Raw genomic sequence first — 22,468 nt, 5'->3', positions numbered from 1 at the left:
TATTTGATTGGTAGTTTTGTTACACAGCGATAAAAATTAACAAGTTTCAGCCATATTCGAGTTCGCTCACCATGAACTCACCCTGATCAAAGTGATTGCTTTTATTGATGTTTGACTTGAGTAGACTGGTAACAGGAATGTGTGACAACAGTATATGTTCCTGGCTGTTACAATCAGGGACGGAAGACCCCAAAGCAGGCAAAGGCAGCAGGTCTGGATGTGGAACTGTTTATTGAAAGTGTCCAAAAGACGGGCAGAGGCACAAAAGGGAGTAGCGTAGGCGAGTCGTTACTCGTGGGCAGGAAGGTCGATACCCGAGGAGTACGTAGTGGAGTCCACAGCGAAGGTTACAATCCACGAGAGCGAGATCGTGGTCCGTGGGGCTGAGCGTGGTCGAGATCCTGGGAACAAAACAAGAGATCAGTAGAGGCAAGCAAGGAGATAGCGCGAGAAGGTACTTCACAGTAAACTGATTAATACGATGCACCGGCGTGGTCATGTTCTCGGTGGCTTTAAATACTCATCACTCGCTGGTGAATCACACCTGGTAGTGCTTGAGTCATTAGGGGATGGGCCTGTGATTGGGTGGCAGGCACAACCAGCCAACGGTCTGGTCCGGGGCCTGACCCTGGTGTTCTCTTTATAACAGGGGTCTCGAACTCAATTTACCTGGGGGCCGCTAGAGGCCGAGTCTGGGTGAGACTGGGCCGCATCAGGATTTCCACAAGAAAAGCACTGATAAAACATTCCAAAATTATCAAATATCTTTATTTTTTAACAAAAAATAATGAATTAAATAAATTAACTTAAAGATGAATAAAAAATAAATCAATCAGTAATACAAAACCAAATAATACTAATGAGCATACAGTAGATATACACTGGCTGGCTAAGTAGTGAAAATGAATTATTTTTATTCCGTTTCGAATGTCTGTATTAACAGCTCTTTAACCTTTAACTTTCTGAACTTGAATGGAACATTGAACATGAAATATTCTGAACACGGCTTCTCTTGCCTAATCCTTGCTGCTAGAGACCTGGCAGCGCTTCTTCTCACATAGTCACATTTGGCTTGAGGGAGGAAGCAGTGGAGACCCTCAGTAGAGCTTGAAGATGCTCATCAGTAAGTCTGGACCTGTACTTGGACTTATTGAAGTTCAAGGTGGAGAAGAGCTTCTCACACAAGTATGTGCTCCCAAAAAGGCACATGGTCCGCTTGAACCTTCGGGAAAGTTCAGGGAAGCTGGGGGTCAACTCTCTCAAAAATTGCCCAAGCTTGTCTGCTTCTCCACTCACCTCCCTGAACTTGGCTTTGAGTGCAGAGTTGCACTGCAGGTCAATAAGCTCCATTTGAAGCTCAGGAGGGGCATCTTGCACATCAAAGGAGAAGGGGTTCGCAAAAATTTGAAATGTGGCTTTGTGTGTCTTGAAGTCTGCAAATCTGTGATCAAATTCCTCCTGTAGCTTCGAAATGGCCTCAACATACTTCTCACCACTGAATGGTGTGCCTGCATCCACGAGAGCCTTGCATGCTGGGAAATGGCAAAGGTTTGTCTGAGAGAGCTGGGCTTTCCATAACACAAGTTTAGTGCAGAATGCTCTCACGTTGTCATAGGCAGCACTGACAAGTTGCCCCTGTTGTAGCTTCTTGTTCAGTACATTAAGCTCATGTGTGATATCAACAAGAAAAGCCAAGTCCATGAGCCATTTGGGATCACTTAGCACAGGATCAATCAACTCACAAACGGCGTAGCTAGCTTTGACTGCTGCATTACTGTCTTTGGTAGCCTTCTTGAAGAAATCCTGTTGCCTCAGAAGACGTGTTTTAAGACTGGCAACCTGGTTGGCTCTCTGATCTCCCTGGTATGTTTCGTACTCCTCAGCATGTCTCGTAGTACAATTACGTTTCAAATTGTATTCCTTGTGCACCGCAACTTTTTCAGTGTAATTGAGACACGTCGGGGTGCCCCTGTGTTCAACAAAGAAATATTGCACTCCCCACTTTTCTTGAAACAGTCTGTGCTCATCACCGACCTTTCTCTTCACGGCAGGCTTTGAAAGAGACATCTCTGGGGCTCTGTAATATGTTTTTCCACTTGGAATGAGTCTCGGGTTGATCTTTCACATTCAGTCGCGCGGGTTTGTGGCGCATGTGCACTTTCGCTCTCCGTTTCAATCGCGGAGATGGCTACAGACACTGACACAGGCTGGATCACGGATCATAGCGCCTCATTCAGTTCTATGCTGAGAGCAGCGGAGGAGTGATCGGCCTCACGGCTTTTCCTCCGCCCAGCTGATTGGAGGAATGAATGAGTGAGTGAGCGAGGCACTGGACAGCCCGGCCGATGTCCCGCCCTCCAGAGCCATATACCTCACCGTGATTGGTTCATTCAGCTCCGAACCAAAGTTCCCTCTAATTTTTTGTTGGTCTGAGCAGAAAGACAACCTCCCTGAGCGCACTGAGTACCAGTGTGAGCGACATCATCGGTACGCGGATGATTCGCCTAAAGACGTTTCGCCGACGGACGTTTGACAGACGGGCAGGTCGCCGAATGGACGTTCCACCGAACGTTCATTCGGCCGAATGGAGGTTTCGCCGAAACGGGATTTGCGTGCTCGCCCCGCCGGATCGTGTGTGTACAAGTTTTTCAACCTCGGCCCGCGGGCCATATACGGCCCGTTAGGATTTTTAATCTGGCCCGCCGCCGGTGTTGTCCAAATTATAGTAAAAATCAATGTTCGTCTACCATCAATGGCAGCCCGGGAATAAGCACTCTTGGGCGGGCATGGCAGTCCGGGAATAAGCACTCTTGGGCAGGCAGATGTAGCAGAACCGAGCCGTAAAATGACAGCAATCGGGTCAAATCCATCCTAAAACAGCGTTTAATGATTAATCACAAATACTGGATGATATCGCGATGTAGGCAAAAAAACGTCTATAGACGTCCATTCGCCAAACGGCTCAAAATGCTCTCAAATTCGGTCAAATCCAGCTGAAAACAGCGTTTAATGATTAAATACAAATACTATTATTTGTATTTAATCATTAAACTAACAAATACTAGTACGACCTGTCCGTCTGTCAAACGGCCGTCGGCGAAACGTCTTAGGCGAATCATCCGGTCACGACATCATCATTGCTCGCTATGGGCACACCAGTATCACACCTGCCACAAGCAGGTGCATGTCAATGTTCCCTCAAATTTTTCATGTAAAACATGCTGTAAAACACAAAAAACATGAGTGGACAGAGCTACTGCCACTGACTGCCACTTAAACGGCGCCATCATGGGGAAAGGGGTAAAAAATAAAAAAAATAAAAAAATAAAATAATAAAAAAAAAAATCGATTTTTTTTTTACTGCGCGCCATATGATTGCTACTGCGCAGAGAAGACGAGAGTAGTGCGCAATTGCGCACGCGCGCAGCTTAGAGGGAACATTGCTCCGAACACAAGTGTCATTCATATCAATTTTCCGGGCCGCACGAACATTAATCTTTCATATTAAGACGGGGGCCGCAAATTATCGTCCCGAGGGCCGCAGTTGGCCCGCGGGCCGCAAGTTTGAGACCCCTGCTTTAATTGGTACTGAAAAATATAGTAATGCACTTTAAGATTAAATGAGACTTTTAAAGAAAGGATTTTTTTAAACCACTTACACAAACGCATATAAAATCTAAATGTAATCCCTGCGTGCACCTTACAAACTAAGGAGAGTGATTTTAAATGTGTAATGAAGAAAGTGTCTGTCTCAGTAATGCGGCTTGTCTTCTACTCTGATGGAAAGAGTGCGCCCCTTAGCGGATAATCCATGAATTGCAGCGAATTAAAAATATTAATTCCATGTCTTTTATGCATTTTTTCTGATCGAACCTCCTTGGGGGCCGGTTCCGGCCCGCGGGCCGTATGTTTTTCCCCCCTGGTCTAAGTACTATGCGCGCACGTCTGGGAGAGTGAATGTGAGTGTGTGTGGGTGCGATCTTCCCCCCTCTCTGTCTGTCTCTTTTTCTCTGCGTCTCTTTTTCAGTCGACAGGCAAAGAAGAATTAAAGCGTTAAGCAGAACAAAACGTGCTGGAAAAAAACGTGATGTGCTTAGGACTGTGTGGAAAGTAAAAGTGTGAAACGTATTGTTAGAACTCCTTGTGGAAAAACGTTGTTGTCTCAGTGGTCACTTCTGGAATGGTAAACACAAAATAGCACTAGTTTGTACCAAGAAATAGTAGAATGAGAGCTAAAGTGTTTGTGGTTGATATTCTGGTGCGGATTTGGTAAGGAAAACTGAATTAAGTGGCGTGGTGTTTTCTGTATGCTTGCTGTAAATCACGTTGAGCAGTGTTTAAATCTCCGCAAGTATTGTGAGCTGTTTCCATTCCGAGAGTGAATTCCGAGAGTTTCAAGGAAGTGTTAGGCAGAGGAGAGGAGTGAGCGTTTTTTTTTCTGTGACCATTGCATACTTTGGAACTGTATTGCTTGCTTGAGGGAAAGCAGCATTAACATATGAAAACACAACCACCATTGACTAAAACTGAATTGAAATCATTTTGTCTCAACGGTCCACTATTCGGTTTGATATAAACACGCGGCTTGCGTTAGACCTTGATTTAGTGACATTAAAAAAAGCTAGCTGATTTTGTCTATTAACAAACCTAACATTTATCGTATTTATTGGTCTTTCGAGCTTCGGAGTCTGTATGCCGAAGGACTCAGAGGCTGAGCCGACATCGGGTGAAGACCGTGGCCGCAGCATTTAAGACCCTTTGAATGGCCTGGAGGCCACTCAATGGTGCAGTGGTTATTCCGCCTGACTTTGGTGCGGCCAGTCTGGGTTTGATTCCCACTTGGTGGCAGTGTGAGTGGATGGCGTAAAGAGAATTCAAGGGGGGCGTGAAGTCATCTGCTAAAAAAATGTTTAAATAGATTATAAGAATAATAAAATCAAAGAACAAATATCTGCCATTAAATACATGCAAAATATGATTATAGCAGTCACTCTGTTGGAGTAATCATTATTATAAATGTGTTTGCAATGAATATAAAGCCTTATAATATACATGCTTACTATATTAATCAATATATTTGCTCATCCTAAATGTGTAACTATATTAAACAATATATATATGTGTTGATCGCTTTTATGTTAGAGTTGAATTAATATGTGAAGCTAACGCTTACGCCAAGGTCGCTCTCCAGGACAGCTGGGACCAGCGAGAGATACAAGTACGCAAGGACATAAAACAATACACTGAGTTCTTGCTCCGAGGACTGAGTACTGGAAGATACACCTCAACCTTTTCCCCAGATGCAAGTTCGCAATGAAGATCTGTGAAGGACGCTTAAATTGTTGTTGGGTCAGCGGATGGCTATCAAGCATATTGTTTTAATTTGTGACGCTAGTTTGACGCTAGGTTTGCTTGATTATAGAATTGTTTTGTTTCTTGCTTACGCAATTGGATCGAGTCGATAACCTTGTAATTGTTTTGGTTTGAGGCCTTAAATGGGCAGGACATAATGCCACTCGTTAGAATAATCTTGTGGGGCGAGCTGCCGGATGTATTCTCTTCTTGCAAGAATTAAATGTGATGTGACTACAGATGCCTTTTTTATTGAAAGCTGAATTGGAAAAACCTAAGGATAAACCTACAATTGGATGAACCTAACACACTCCAACGGTCCAACCCGTTTTCTATTAAGCTAGTTTTTGTTACACGTTTTGAACGCGTCACTGATACTAACCACACTGACGCTACTGAGCGACTCGTCACAATCTCCGCAACCCGTCAACCCGAGCACATGTTCACCTTGTCCACGGTAAGGATTTGTTTCGCTCTTCAATTCTGGATCACATACCTTTCTTTTAGTGATTAAATTTTATTTACGATAACTAGTGAGCAATGTGATGATTTTGATGAATGTTGGTAGTGATAATGGTTATGTTTGTGATGATGATGGTGGTGGTGGTGATGGTGTTATGAGAGGTATCCATTCACGTGATGGTAATGTTGATGGTGATGATAATGGTTCGGTAATGGTTGTGGTGTTTCCGGCAGTTACAGTATAGTTGTTCAGTTATAATAGTTGTAGTAGTTATAGCAGTGTTTTGTTAATTTGTTGCTATTTTCACTTTGCAGAAATGTTTGGAGCAAAGAAAAGAAAGTACTCGGATGAATACATCAAGTATGTCTTCACTGTTACAGCGAGGAATGGAATTCACCGCCCTCGGTGTGTCATATGCCATGCAGTCCTTAGCAATGATGCCTTAAGACCTGGTCGTCTGGAGCGACATTTGATCACAAACCACGAAGCATTAAAAGAAAAGCCAAAGCAGTTCTTCACAGCCAAACTTCATGCGCTGAATCGTATGAAGCTGGACTCAAGCGGTGTTTTTCATAAAGAAACGTGGAAACTGGCAGAAGCATCTTACGCACTTATTGCAAAAGCAAAGAAGTCTCACTCTGTGGGGGAGACTCTTGTAAAACCTTGCATTTTGAGTGCTGCAAATACTGTGCTTGGGGAAGAAAGCCAATGAAAGTTATCAAAGATCTCCTTGTCAGATAACACAGTAAAGCGTCGTATTGACAAACTTTCAGAAGACATAAAACAACAAGTTCTGGACAAAATAAAAGCATCTCGTTTTTTTGCAATACAGTGTGATGAAACTACTGATGTTGCTAACCTCTGCCAGCTGCTTGTTTATTCACGATTTGTGGACGAAGGAACTGTGAAAGAGGAAATTCTTTTTTCAGCAACACTGGAGACAACAGCAAAGGCTATCGATGTTTTTTCAAAAGTTGATGAGTTTTTCCAAGAGCATGGTCTTTCATGGGAACAAGTAGTCAGTGTTTGTACTGATGGTGCCCCAGCAATGATTGGATCTCGCTCTGGATTCGTAAAGCTGGTGAAGGAAAAAAATCCTGCTGTAACTGTGACTCATTGTGTTATCCACAGACAAGCACTAGCAAGAAAAACTCTGCAAGGTAATCTACGCAGTGCTCTGAATTTGTCAATAAAAGTGGTGAATTTTGTAAAGAATAGCTCTTTGAATTCTAGGCTTTTCAAAGCTCTTTGCTCAGATCGGGGCACTGATTACAAGACTCTCCTGTTTCACACGGAAGTCCGCTGGCTTTCCAAGGGAAACATGCTGAGTCGTCTTTACGAGCTCAAGGATGAAGTGGAAATTTTCTTGCAGAGGCAGAAACAAGACAAACTGTATGAAGCATTCACAGAGGAAAACTTTCAGCTTTCACTAGCATACCTTGTGGACTTTTTTGAGGCTATCAACAACCTCAATTTGAAGTTACAAGGAAAAAGTACAAACATCATTGCACACTCTGATGTAATCAGAGCTTTCACTGAAAAAAATTCATCTTTGGAAACGAAAAGTACAAGTTGGGAACTTTTTAATATTCTCACATCTCAATGAGCTCTTATCTGAGAAGAGAAAACTTGAGCAGTATGACTTCACAAAAGAGGTTTTATCTCATCTCGATTCCCTTGCTGAGGAATTTATGCGCTATTTTCCAGAGGTCACAATGGAGAATTCTCTTTGGACTTTGGTGCAGAATCCATTTAACACTGATGTGGAGTTGTTACTGGACTCACTGCAAGAGGAAGCCAATGATTTGAAATGTGACTCGAGCGCGAAAAGGGACTTTGAAACAATGAAGTTAGAAGAGTTTTGGTTGAAATATCTTCCCATGTACCCAAAAGTAGGTGAAGAAGCACTTCGTGTAATTCTTCCCTTTTCTTCAACTTATCTTTGTGAAGCAGGGTTTTCGGCTCTTGTTGTCCTGAAAACAAAACAGCGGAAACGACTTGATGTAGCAAATGACTTGCGTTGTGCGCTGTCATCCATCAAACCTAGGATTTCTGATCTCGTGAGGAAGAAGCAACAACATCCATCTCATTAAATTAGTTCATAAAATTGTGCCTAAGTCTCATGAGTCTTTCCAAATATTATATGTCATGTTTTCAATTTATTTAGATTCTTAAAATTGCCAGTCAATTTTGGCAGTTTGCTAAAGTTTATTTTCCGCTCCCTTTCAACCAAATGTGTTTAGTTTACTTAGAAAAAATGTCTCTCTGGAATGTACTATTATTTGTTTGAGTGGCTTTCATTATTAAAATGTAATACAAACAGAGATCTGTTTTCCTGAACAATGCTAAGAAATAAATGCAATAAAATAAAATAAGTTCACATGAGCAAAAGACGATGGGAGATGGGGGCGTGCGGGTCTACTGGAAGCAAGAAGGGGGCGTCAGGTAAGATAGTTTGGGAACCACTGCTTTAGAGGATGGGCGGTATGGAAGATGAATGAATGAATGAATGGGCTGGACTTTGGCTCTGCACCTGGGTACAGAAGGATGACGACTTATTCAAACGAATTGAAGACATCTCTGGAGAGTCCATGTGAATGTGTCTATTCGTGAGTGCATGAGTGAGTGTTTCTGGCCATCTTAATAAAATGAAAAAAGGTATACCTGCAGGTTAAAGTAAATTCAGCGCAAACGGAAAAAAAATATTGATAAGGGTAGTTCTAAAGAGACAAAATGAAAACTGGGGATTTAATAGAGAAAACAGTAAGGGGGTGGGGTTTAGCAATATGGGGGTGATTTGCAAATTAGATCCTAAATATTAAGAAGTATTTGGGTTTCAATGATATCAAACATGAAACAATAATGCAGAAACGTGATTCATTCAAACAATTAGGTAAATAGTAGCTGGCTAGTTTGGAAAAAAATATTTTATATTAGAATAAGCATAATTTCCCTAGTGTTTTCAGTGTATGGAAGACATTCCCGGTCCTTTCCTGGGCGGGTGGAATACGCTCTGTCATGCGTCATATTGATGACTATCAGAATATCTATGGATTGTTGAACAATTCATGTCAACTCGATGAGGTTGCTTTCCATTGCTTTAAAGGCATACAAATTGGGAGAAGTTCGACCTAAAATTTACAGACTTGGTATTGCATTTACAGGGTTTTATCAGCTAAAAGTACAAATGTGAATATAAATGTAACGATTGGCAAGGACAACCTTAAAAATTAGGGACTTGACAATTCTCCAAGATCCAAAACATCTAACTAAAGTCAGATTATTATTCTAGATTATTAATTTCAAAACAAATTCGAGGCGATTGGGAAATTAGCTCTATTTTCCACTAGACGCTCGAAATTTAGCAAGCCTTCATGGCATAAAACATGTGCTGGTATATGGTCAACATTGGCAATTATGAAATATCAACCTCTGAGTAATGCAAAATTCTTTATGTAGACGGGTTACCTAATAATTAATGGAATGGGCAAAACTCGTACAGGATAAAATATATTGACTGCTACTACAATTTTAGAAGCACAGCTATTACCAGCTCATTTCTATGCAGGAACAGCTAAACTGATAACAGGTGTAAAATGTATATAATTTAACGCAAAACAAGGAGGTTAAAATTCATGCAAACGGTAAACATTTTTGGGAGTGTGTTTTCAATGTGTCACAATTTTTCCCATTATTGCATTATTGGCAAACAAACAGTGGCGGGCCATCAGGGCCTTCAAGGCCTTCTCTGCTGGCCTAAGAAATACCTGAATCATATTATATTTTGTCCATCAATACGTACTTATTATTCCAAATGGTCTGTTAGCTTCCTTTCATTGCTTTTCCCCCTGGTTGCACTGCTTCCAGATGTGTGTTTTCATATTGAACCATTTAACCAATCACATTTCAGCCATTATTTGTTGCCAGATCAGATCTGCCTCAAAGCCTGCACAATCAGTTCTTGCGGGCTCTGCTGCATTAAACTAGACTGTTGCTTTTAACCAATCAGATTTCGAGTTGGCAACCCCACAATGATTTTTCATAGGCGTTAGCATTTTGCTGGCTGGGACATGTCATTGCTTTCACAAACTATGATTGGCTAGTAGGCTGGCCAAACCGAGGCAGCCGAGATCGCAAACTCCACCCACTATGGCCGACAGAAACAAAAACAAATAGATTCTGTTTGCTCACAAAGCTATTTTCCAAACGGACTTTTTCAGGAAAAAAATTGACATAATTAAGAAAGGGCGGTCAACTCCGAAGCTAGCAAGCCTGTTACAGCCGGGAAAATGGCGTGTGGGGCACTTTCAGCGCGCTAACTTAGCTCCACAAGCAAATAGTATATTGTTGTTTTGATTTAAAGCCATTTTCAAAACGGACTATGCCAGAAATATGACAGGACAGGCTCGACTTTCATCATTAGCTTCGATGGCGATAGGAAAGAAGAAAGAAAAGAGGATGGATATTGTGTAAAAAGGATTTTTGGTGAGTAAAATTACAAATATGGCTATATTCCTAAATAATAATTTCAATTGTGGGCCAAGTTCTGATATCTGAAAAGCTCCAGTGTTTGTATTTAAGCTCCAGTGTTTGTATTTAATCACAAAATGCTGCTAGGAAGTGGATTTTACTCCAGTTAAATTTTTGGCGTTTCACCATTGACGTCCATCGCTGTCTTTTCCCGGGAAAAATCACCCCCCCTGGCCTGGTTGTAATGTCTCAAAAGCTCCAGTATTTGTATTCAATCAATAAATGATGCTAGGAAGTGGATTTTACCTAATTTTAGTGCATTTTTTGTCATTTCACGTATGGACGTATCGACGTTCATCGCTGTCTTTTTACCGAGGAAATGATACTCCGGGCCCGGTTCAGATGTCTAAAAAGCTCCAGTATTTGTATTTAATCAATAAATGCTGTTTTTGGCTGGATTTTACCCCATTTTCGGGCAATGTTTGCCGGTACGCCATTGACGTTCATCGCTGTCTTTTCCCAGGAAAATCACCCCATGGCCTGGTTTTAATGTCTGAAAAGCTCCAGTATTTGTATTTAATCATGAAATGCTGCTAGGAAGTGGATTTTACCCCATTTTTGTGCATTAATTTATTGATTATTTTTTATGTGTCGCAGCTGTAGCTGCAGTAGAGGTTTTATAGCCATAAAATAGTTTTTGAGGGTTGGATTGATACGTTGAAGGCGCTACCAGAAAATGCACCGCCCGCCACTGCAAACAAAGGGTTACTCACAGCCACTGACATGGTAGTCCTCGTGCTGACTTACTGTCGCGACTAAAGGCTGCAGTTCGACTTCCAAAACAAATTTCTATTTGTCAATGTGTGGCGCACACATCTAATACATTAATTTCCCATTTCCTTCGGGAATGCTTTTGCTGATAAGACGGCAAAGGGCCAGGGGGCTGCCAAGAAACCCTTCATTGGGATGGCAGTCTCGACTTGAAACATTTGCATTATCGACTATTGAATGGTGGGTTCCAACATTATAATGTGTTGAGTACGCATGGTGTCCCTGAGAATTCGTGGGTTTTCTCCAGGTACTCTAGTTCCCTCCCACAAACCAAAATTATGCATGTTAGGCTGGTTGGACACTCTAAATTGACCCGTCCATCTTTTTGTGATTTTTATTGGCTGGCCACCAAGATATAATCAATTGATCAGATATCAAAGGGGAAAAGATTCGGGAATTTGGAATCGATCTCTAAAATTTCCAATAAACCCTTTTTAGGGATGGCAGCGACAGATAAGGGCAGAAATATTTTAGGAGGGGGGATTAATGTATTAAACGGTGTCTATCCTATTATGAAAGCAGTAGACTACAAACCAATTTTTCCACCAACATCGCCTTTGCTAACTTTACCTGCTTTGAACTTGCAGGTCAGGGTCTGAATCTGGGCCGGTAAATGAGACGGTGCACCCATGTTCCAAGACAAACTGCGCTACTGATTCCACGTTTTGACCTACGGTGGTGGTTTGGTGCAAATAAATTATGTGACTCCTGTCAAAGAGCAGCAGGACCATGTAGTTTGGTTTCACTGCTCTTACCAGTATCTGATTTTCCATCTACAGTCGAGGAAATACAATTGGCAACCAGGTGTGGCGGCTGGCCTCTCCTGACGGCATTGAGCCTCATCAAGGGAGGGCAATCTGCCTTACATTGATGCAATTTGCATCCCCAGAGGCATAACAGATGAGTATGGGTTAGCTGGGCAGGGTGCAGCAGGTGGAGAGTCTATTTTTCTTTGGGTTACTCAAAGTAGAGATATGGATAGGATAAACAAAATCCTTTACAATGTCCAAAAACTAACAAATTATTCTCAGCAGGGATTTGTAGCAATGAAGGAACAGCGTGTGTGTGTAATGTTTGGAGATCAGTGTTACCTTTTATCCCTAACGACACGTCACCCGATGGGTTTCTAACCAGAGCCAATGAAGGCCTGCAGACCGTGAACCAGAATATGAAGAGGCATTCTGAAGTGGAGTTGTCCGCCTGTACAGACCTTTGGCAAGTATAAAGATTTAGTCTCCTCTGTGGGGATCTCAATAGCTGTTTTTGCTACTACTTTGACATTGTGTGGGCGTTGTCTTATCCCCTCCCTGCGCACTTTGTTAAGTTGACTTATAAATTGCGCCTACACATTCCAAATTGCAAGAATTGTATCCACTTATTACACAGCCTACTGGTGAGAGCATTGATGATGATCAAAATGAGAGTGAAACGCGTAACGTAGTCCAGCGGACGTCCGCAACGGCCCGTGACGGGGCGGGGAAGTGAACGGTCCGGCGTGCGTCCGCGGCGGCCCGAGACAAGACGTGGGAGTGGCCGGTCCGGCGGGTATCAATGCCGGCCAGTGCCCAGGCGTGGGATTGGCTGGTCCGGCGGGCCTCCGCGCCGGCCGGTGATGAGGCGTGGGAGTGGCCGGTCCGGCAGGCATTTGGTAGGGAATGGGAGTGGCCAGTCCAGCAGGCGTCCGCGCTGGCCCTTAAAGTGATGGCCGAGTGCCGCGCCCTTAACAAACACCAGAATTTTAGAAAAGTCGTCGGCCACCTTACCCTGGCTGCTCGGGGGGCCGCCAACCCCCTCGTCAAGGGGGCCCGGAGAGTCGCCGTCGCCGACCCCCTTGTCCAGGGGCCCCGGAGAGTCGCCGCCGCTTATGGGCGGGCAGGAACTTGGCGGGTACGGCTATGACCGGCGAGCCAGCCGGCATGGGGACGCTGGTTCGCGGCATAGCATGGGTGCGACAGGCGGGTCAGCCGGCACGGAGATGCTGGTTCGCGGCTTAGGCACGGGTGTGACAGGCGGGCCAGACGGCACGGAGAATCTTGTGCGTGTCTTCAGCACGGGTGCGACTGGCGGGCCTGCCGGCACGGGTGCGACTGGCGGGCAAGCCGGCATGGGGAATCTTGTGCGTGGCTTCGGCACGGTTGCGACTGGCTGGCCAGCCACCATGGGGATGCAGGGAGCTGGGACGGGTGGGGTCGAGCGAGGAGCTTGGACAGGCAAGGTCGAGCGAGGAGCTTGAACGGGCGAGGTCGAGCAAGGAGCTTGGACGGGCGAAGTTGAGCGAGGAGCTAATTCAGGGGCTCGAGCGTCCATACCCTCCTTCCGCTTCTCCCTACGGCAAGGGGCTCGAGCGTCCATACCCTCCTTCCGCTTCTCCCTACGGCAAGGGGCTCGATCGTCCATACCCTCCTTCCGCTTCTCCCTACGGCAAGTGGCTCGAGCGTCCATACCCTCCTTCCGCTTCTCACTATGGCGAGGAGGACGGCGTAGCATGCCGGGCCGCCACGCCGTGGCCCATTGTGGATGGCCAGCGACACGGGGAAAAATCTCGCTGCTGCGCCTTCCCACAATGACAAGACGGGCGGTGTTCGAAACTCCTACCTGAGCCTCTCCGTCGGCCGCCACGTGGTGGCCCATTGTAGATGGCCAGCCGACACGGTGAATCCAGTGTGGAGCCACACACAGGAAGTCCACAAGGTGGGGACTTTCTGCAGACTGAGACTGAGGTTAACACACAGTCCCTCAGTAGTCTGGAGGTTTGAAAGATCATCTTTCTTGCCTAGATCCTCCTAAAATGTCCTATCACCTAATCAGCAGCGAGGACGGTGGGGGGCTTCAAAGCACACAAGCAGCCCAGCAAGCACCGGCAGCTCCTCCATCTGACCGGAGAGAGATCTCAAGCTCGCATTACAATGATGGAATGCTCGGCCTGGAGCTTTGCCTCTTCTGTTGTCCATTGCTTACAGCTGATCCTGCGTGCATGACAGTGGAGGCACGGCTGAACGGCTCCAGAGACGTTTAGGACTAGCACAAAGAAACCAAGCCACGCGATGGGTGGGGCCGAGTTGCAAAAGCTGTAGAACAACAAAGCAAAAAGCACAAAATACAAAGCAAAGCAAAGTATAAGGGAAATCATTAAGATGTACCAAAATGACATACAAAAAGACAGAAAAGCAGCAAAAACACAAAACGAGCAAGAGTGGACGGAACTACCAATACCGGCTGCCACTTGAGTGGCACAATCTTGGTTGCAGAAGCAAAAACTGATACAGACACAGAAAAAGACGTAGAGTTGGATAAAACTGGAACCACACACAGGAAGTCTTCCACAAGATGGGGAACGTCTGCAGACTGTGACCGAGGTTGAAAATATGCAGAGTCACTCTTCCAAGCTTATCTGCACAGTCCCTCAGTAGCCTGGAGCTGAAGAATCAATGGTAACAGAGTACAACCCCTCAACTCCGTTTCCGGCCTGTTAAGCGCCGACAGCTCTTGCATCTTATCGGGGAGGGATCTCACTTTCCCCATAATAATAGATGGAATGGTTGGTCTGAAGCGTCGCTTCTTCTCCCGGCACTCTTGTCCAGCTCCGGATTTCCAGCGGCATTGAGGTGTTGCTCCTTCTGCTGCATATTTTTCACAGCTAATCCCATGTGTATGACAGCGTAGGCATGGCTGAATGGTTCCAAAAAAGAAGTAGCAGAAAGAAGCCAGGTTAACAGAACAAAGAAAGTTGTAAAAACATTAAAGTAAAAAGTATAAAGTACAAAGTAAAGTAAATAGGAATGTATTAAGAAATATTAAAATGTTTTTTTTTTTAAGATAGAAAGGCTGTAAAACACGAAAAACAAATAAGAGTGGACGGAGCTACTGCCACCGGCTGCCGCCTGACGGCGCCATCTTTTGGGGAAAAAGCTGGATAGCTGGAGTCCGAATCCAGATGACTCGGGCGATGAACAGGGGGCGACGGAATTCGGGTATTCTCACTTAGTTGTGCGAGTAGCCAGGAGTGACGGAGTAAGGGATGGGCCCGGTAATCGGTGGAGTATAAGCTGGGTGGCTGGCGTCGGCGAGAGCGCCGGCGGGGGCGCCGGCCGGGGCGCCGGCGGGGGCGCCGGCGGGGGCGCCGGCGGGGGCGCCGGCGGGGGCGCCGGCGGGGGCGCCGGCGGGAGCGCCGGCGCTCTCGCCGACGCCAGCCACCCAGCTTATACTCCACCGAGCGTCGGTGGCTTCCCGCTGGGTCCATGCGGTCGGATCGTTCTGTTATGTTCTTGGGGAGACGTCGAGGCGAGGTTACTAGGAATAGGACCCAATCGCGGGGAAGCAGGCGAGGACGAGGGAAATAGTGTTCATACCAAAACTTTAATAACTTAGGCACGATCTTAGAAAATAACAAAGACTTAGGAATCAAATCACAAAACCAAACCGCACTAGGGAAAACACGGGAATCAAGGAACGAGGTAAAGCAGACACATGGCAAGGGAAATAAGGCAGACGATCCGACAAAATGACATAATAATCAGTGGGGTTTAAATAGACATAAAAAGAACTAATTTTGAATCACGCGCAGCTGCGCGAGCACAACGGCAAGGCAGGAAGGACAAACGGAGTAGGGAAACGTACATCAGAACACAGGGAGAAGGCAATGGGAAAAACAATAACTAGCTACTCCTAACAGATACATTACTTGCAATTTGGAATTTGTAGGCGCAATTGCAGTAATTATAAGTCAGTTTAGCAAAACGCGTAAGCAGGTGATAAGACAACGCCCACACAATGTCAAAGTAGTAGCAAAACAGCCATTGAGAACAGCACAGAAGGCTATATATTGATACTTGTCGAAGGTCTTATCCCACCAGTCTGCTCAGGCGGACAGTTCCACTCCAGAATGCCTCTTCATATTCTGGTTCAGGGTCTGCAGGCCTTCAATGACTCTGGTAGGGACCCATCGGGTGACATGTCGTTTGGAATAAACGTGCAACATTGATCTTCAAACAATGCACACACACACCCTGCTCCACCAGCATAACAACCGCTTTGCGGTCCTGGAAAGCCATGAGACTGGTGGCTGCTAGCTGTTTCTTCATTGCTACAAATCGCTGCTCAGTATAATTTCCAAGTGTTTGGACATTGTCATATATGTTGTTTATCCTATCCATATTTTTATTTGGAGTAACCCAAAGCAAAATAGTCTCCGAACCAGCTGCACTTTGGTTAACCAACCCATACTAATCCGGTATGCCAATGGGGATGCAAATTACATCAACCGTAAGTCGGTTCGCCATCCCTCAATGAGGCTCAATGTCGTCAAGAGATGCCAGCTGCCGCACCGGAATTCTGAGCCACCAATTGTATCTCCTTGACTGAAGATGTAAAAACAGATACTGGTAAGAGCAGTGAAACCAAAGCACATAGTACTGTTTCTTTTTGCCAGGAGTTGTATCATTTATTTTGCACCACATCACCATCATAGGTCAAAACGTGGAATCAGTGGTACAGTTTTGTCTTGGAACATGGTTACACCATGTCCCATTTACGGGCCCCAGATTCAGACCTGCCCTGTAAGGTTTAAAGCAGGTAAAGTTAGCAAAGGCAATATTGGTGGAATTGGATGTTGGTTAATGGTTTCATAACAGGATAGATACTGTTTTATTAATTTTTTTACTGTAATAAATACCCCGACCAGCTTCCTCCATATGCAAATTGCTTACTTTTAACCAGTGAACATAAGGTAGACTTGATTCCAAGACAATAGAATGATACAAACAAAATTGTGTATAAACTAAAAATAGGAAAAGAAAATACTAAAGGCAAACCGGGCTGGATTCCTCACATGAGTTCAAAACCCTCCTCTCCAGACAGGCACAGAAAAAAAGCTCTCTCGTTGTCTTCAATAGTTATATTCGCATCAGTTAACATTCAGACACAAATGCATTAATTTATATTTCTTAAAAGAAGTGCACCACTAACTCCCCTTTTTCACAAGGATTAATATAGTAAGCCTGTGCCCTTTACAGTAATTAAGCCACATAATTTATAAAATGTATGCTAATCAAAAACTCCAAAGTCATTCAATGCAGTGATACCTCGAGATACGAGCTTAATTCATTCCGGGACTAAGCTCGTATGTCGATTTACTCGTAACTCAAATGAACGTTTCTCATAGAAATGAACTAAAAACAAATTAATTCGTTCCAACCCTCTGAAAAAACACCAAAAACAGGATATTAAATTGGAAAAACATTTTTATTTCTTCTAATTCGTCATCTATTAACAAAGTAACAAATAACTAGTGGTTTAATAGTACTAAAATGTGTTTAATAGTACTAAAATTAGACGGATTTCGCGGAAACGCGCTTGTAACATAAGAAACAAATTTAAATGAACCTGGATTACGTGCAGAGACACTCAAAAATTTTTTTAATCTAAACTTAATCCTAATTTTGTTTCATATTTGTATACCTTTCTTCTCCCAGGTCTGCTGTATGCTCGTATATCAAAATAGGTAAATATTTGCTCAAAATTTTACTCGTATCTCAAATTGCTCGTATGTCGGGGTACTCGTATGTCGAGGTATTACTGTAATGTGTATCGTGTTGCATATTAAACCCAGTTGTTTGAAATTAAAAATACCCCATTCTATTAACTTTTTGCCAAAATTTAACATTACATTCTCTTTTTAGTTCATCTATCATTTCCTATAAAAACTTTCTTAATGAATGTTTTTCAATAGTTAGACACAATATAAAATATACTAACAATTGATGAATTAAATTCAGACATTAATATCCAGATTCTGGAGCTGCAGAAATTCAGCGGGGCGTCGTCCAACCCAGTCCGCTCACGGCGCACTATTCTCGGATAGGCTCGGGGGGAACCCCCGCCGATTTTTATAGTGCTCAAACTCGGGAAATATATGGAGCTCGATAATTAAACTCAGCATGTGTCATTAAAATCCGCCCACAAAGCACTGTTCCCGGGAAGAAACCCCTCCGATGACTGTAGGGATATGATTTACCTACTCGGCGGGCCGGATTAAAAATCCTAACGGGCCGTATATGGCCCGCGGGCCGAGGTTGCAAAACTGGTACACACACGATCCGGGGGCGGGGCGAGCGCGCGAATCCGGTTTCAGCGAAACCGAACGGCGGTTCGGCCGAATGACCGTTCGGTGGAACGTCCATTCGGCGACCTGTCCGTCTGTCAAACGTCCGTCAGCGAAACGTCTTTAGGCGAATCATCCGAGTACCGGTAGAATGTGAATACTGCAGTGTTATGGATAGTGTAAACCGTAAGATAATGTTATAATGCATAAAACACTGAATGGCCAAATAATGTCATCGTTGAATGATAAATGATAAATTTCTTGATGTTTAGCTGATGCTTAGCTGATATTTAGCGATTAGTTACTACATGTGTCCTCCGAGCTGATCCCAATGGAATTTTTTTTTTTATTTGTTCTAATTCGCCATCTATTAACAGAGTAACAAATAACTAGTGATTATGATGTTTAATAACACCAGATTTCACGGAGGGGAGAGAGGGACAGAGAGAGATAGAGAGACATTTTTTGGTAACGCACTCATAAAATAAACAAATTTAAATGAACTTGGATTACGATACAGACACACACAAAATAAGTATAATCGAACCTTAGACTAAACTTAATTCTACTTTTGTTTTAATTTTTTTTTACCTTCTCCCGGGTTAGCTCTTTTTGCCCCGCCTCCACCCAGACTTTCAGCCAGAGTTTTTAAAAGGAACCTATCGAGGGTTGTTTGCTTTTGTCTTCCCTTCAAAATATTCCGAAAATGATGCACACAAATGTCCTCACAATAGGATAACGCACGACCACTTGCCAACTTGATCGGGTGCTCCTTTTGTATTGGCAAGCAAGCTCCGCCACGTGTACACCACTCTCATATTTTTTAATTATTTCGTGTTTAATATTGATTGTTATCATACGCCTTTTCTTTGCACAACTCTTCATTCCACCGGCTTGCTTTGGAGCAATTTTTGTTCCCTTTATTCTGCACTGACTAACGGGGAAAAACACGGGAAAAATGCAACGCTCCGCCCATTGTTTGAGGTATCGCTATACAAGGGAGTTTCAGCGAGAAAGACAGTGCCCATGCTGTTCTCATTAGCATCCTCTCGCATCGGCCACTTGGCTGTATGCTCGAATATCAAAATTTGTCTCGTATCTCCAGTTAAATATTTGCTTGGAATTGTAATCGTATCTGAAATCGGAATACTCATATGTCAAGGTATTACTGTATCTCAGAAATACCCAGTGCGATGATTTTTCTTAAGATTTTCCCTTCAAAGTAACACATTTGTACTCCCCATTAAAACCATGAATATGGAGGTGAAAATTGTGAATCAGGGGGTGGCTTATACACAAGAAATTGTAAAATTCAACAATTTTAAGGCAAATTTAAGGGTGCGGCTTCTACGCGGGTGGCTTATATGAGAGTAAATACAGAAATTAGAATGGTTAAACACTCTTATTTTCTCCTTCTCTTTCAGTACCAAGCATCCTTGCTGGTGAATGTTGCTTCCACACTGTTCTCTGTGATTGCTGTCGTCATCTATTCTGTAGATGTGGACCAAAACCCAGCAGCAGCATGTATGAATTTGGATGGCAGCTGTAACGCATTCTTCAAGGCCAAAGTTTGCATCAGTTACTGCACATGCTAACTGGTTCTGAGTAAAATTTACAAAAATAGTCAGCTCTTGTTCGACCACAATGAGTATCAAGTAACCCTCACACGGTCTCATTTATACAGAAGCAGGAGTATGCCACATCTCATCTCATTTCCTGAACCGTTTTATTCTCATTAGGGTCGCAGGGGGTGCTGGACTCTATCCCAGCTGACTGCGGGCCAGAGGCGGGGGACACCCTGAATCGGTGGCCAGCCGGTCGCAGGGCACAAGGAGACGGACAGCCATGCACTCTCACACCCATACCTAGGGGCAATTTTGTCCAATAAGTCTACCATGCATGTTTTTGGAATGTGGGAGGAAACAAGAGTACCCGGAGGAAACCAACGCAGGCCTGGGGAAAACATGCAAACTCCACGCAGATGGACATGACCTGAATTTCAGGAGTATGCCTTTAAGGAAAAAGTAAGGAAAAATGACGGTCAATTGCAAAAGAAACGCTGAGGAATTTTACCTATTTAAGCAATGTTTGGGTGTTATTTGTGGTAAAACATTCTAAACCAAAGTTAAAATATGACGAAAATAAAAACTCACACAATAGCAGTACTGTTGCGTAGGTCATGCAACTACCTTCAAGCGGAAATGACTAAGCAGAAGCACTCCAGTGTGCACTGAAGAAGGTATGGATTTTGGAATCTGCACAGTGTAATGCTTAAAACTACCACAAGAGAGCAGCAAGTTAACATATTTCTTGTCAGGCATACTCATCGATAATCTTGCTCAAAGCTTGAGTTTACACACTTTGAGAAGATAAAGAAATTGAATCATTGTCTATTAGGATTCCACAGCCATTTCTGGCCACCATAATGTCAACTCTCTACGATGCATGGTTTGGACAAAAGTAGTGTGAGAATGTTAACATGAAACATCCACCCATCCATCACGCTTTATCTATTCTATGCTCCCTGAAACACTTTTTTCCTGTCGCGACGGAAATACTCGGAGAGACACGGTGGTGCTCGACGCGCTGACCCAATGTAGTTTCCAGTTGCACACACACCATATATCATGCTTTATAAGGATTATAGACTAGATAAAGCGTGATTTATGGATAGGTGGATGTTTTCTAACTCCCGTCACGACAGAAAAAAAGTCTTCCGGGGAGCACCTAAAAACTCACTGGCGGAAATTCTTCTGAAAATGACATTTGTAAATGACGTGGAAAGGTTTCTTACCTAACAACTAAACTGGGTCAGCGCAGCCAGCAGCATCGTTTCTCGCCGAGTCTTCCCGTAACGACAGGGAAAAAAGTTTTTCGGGGAGCACTGGGAAACTCGCTGGCAGAAATTCTTCTGAAAATGACGTTTGTAAAAGACGTGGAAAGGCGTCCTACGTTACGACCAATCAGCCATGCTGTGCATTTAGGGCACATCATGTAAAAACAACAATTCATATATCAACTCTGCTTTCAGCTTTAACAAATAAAAGTTGAGTTTACACATTTAGAGAAGGTGGTGAAATCACTCGTCTATTAGGATCCGACAGCCGTTTCTGGCCACCATAAAAAAATTCAACTCTCTACGTTGCAAGGTCTGGATAAACGTAGCGAGAGAATCTTAACATACACACACACACACACACACACACACACACTCAAACACCCATAAATAACGCTTTATAATGATTATAGATCAAGGCTACTCGCGTATGGCCAGTCAGAGCATGTTTAACTAGGTTTAGACGGCACTGCCATAGCTAAGATGGCTTCCCGGGACCTAGGTAAGATGGCTGTGCCCCGAACAAAGCAGTGACGGGAACGTGAGTTTTTTCACGTTTTATGCAAGATACGTACGTTTTTTATTCTTGAATTTCATCCGTAGACGTCCAAATAAATTTTGTTTAGGGTTTTATCTGTTTATCTATTTTGAAATAAATATCGTCCGCTTTCGCTTGCATCATGACGCAACGGCGCCCTTTTGTCGTGAAGTCATCGTGTCACGGAGCCGTCAATTTGCTGTTTTTTTGCATGTAGTGTTTATATGCGCATATAAGCCGTACCCTCGATTCAGTCATCATTTTTTTGTTCGACAAAAGCGGCTTGAATGCGAGTAAATACGGTATGTTATCTGCAAAAAGCAAAGAAGCAAAACCGACGCCTCCAAATTGTACCCCTCAATGCATTGGCTGCACCTAGATATTCTGTCCATATGTCATGAGCAGGACACGGGCATAGGGCCTTGGCAGAGTCCAACTCTCACTGTACAGATCCTATTTCCGGAACTACGGGACTCCGGACAACCTCCCTAAATCACCAAAAAATGTCACTTAACTTTTTTTAAGGAACCATTTCGGAAAAGTACCAAATTTCAAATTTAAATCCCCCCAAATTCACACCATCGCTACAGCTTTCACATCTTACTTCCACTTTTGATTCAACTGCACTGTAAACCGGATGAATTCGGTAGCACGAGTGCATTGTGAATCATCCGAGTTGCAAGTTCTGACAATTGATTCGTCTTGTGCGACTTCAGTGCGGCAATCAATTCAGAATCGATTGCATAGGTAGCCTTTTATCGCTTTAGTAGTTCGGTTTTCATTTTTTTCATAAGTGAAGTAAGTATTATTTAGGCTGACTAAACCACCAGTGCCGCCTCGTGGTGTAGCGGTTCACTCACCTGACTTCGGTGCGGGCAG

At 43.8% G+C, this 22,468-nt stretch overlaps 1 protein-coding gene and 1 long non-coding RNA gene across 2 annotated transcripts in view; one reads left to right on the top strand and one right to left on the bottom strand.

Moving 5' to 3' along the window:
* Positions 1 to 239: 239 nt before the first annotated feature.
* The window catches only part of LOC144077699 (uncharacterized), a 31,937-nt gene continuing 9,708 nt past the window's right edge, over positions 240 to 22,468 (bottom strand). Inside the window, exon 2 of the mRNA XM_077605615.1 lies at positions 240 to 401. Within this exon, the coding sequence (XP_077461741.1) occupies positions 289 to 401 (113 nt within the window). The 3' untranslated portion in view covers positions 240 to 288. The remainder of the gene's footprint in view (positions 402 to 22,468) is intronic.
* Positions 3,960 to 8,139, top strand: LOC144077700 (uncharacterized). Its single transcript, XR_013301073.1, has 2 exons — positions 3,960 to 5,809; positions 6,130 to 8,139. It is a non-coding gene; the product is annotated as an uncharacterized LOC144077700 (long non-coding RNA).

The sequence above is a fragment of the Stigmatopora argus genome, chromosome 7, assembly GCF_051989625.1.
Source record: "Stigmatopora argus isolate UIUO_Sarg chromosome 7, RoL_Sarg_1.0, whole genome shotgun sequence".
Lineage (NCBI taxonomy): Eukaryota > Metazoa > Chordata > Actinopteri > Syngnathiformes > Syngnathidae > Stigmatopora > Stigmatopora argus.
Note: the sequence above shows the minus strand (reverse complement) of the source record. Positions and strands in the feature narration are given on the sequence as shown.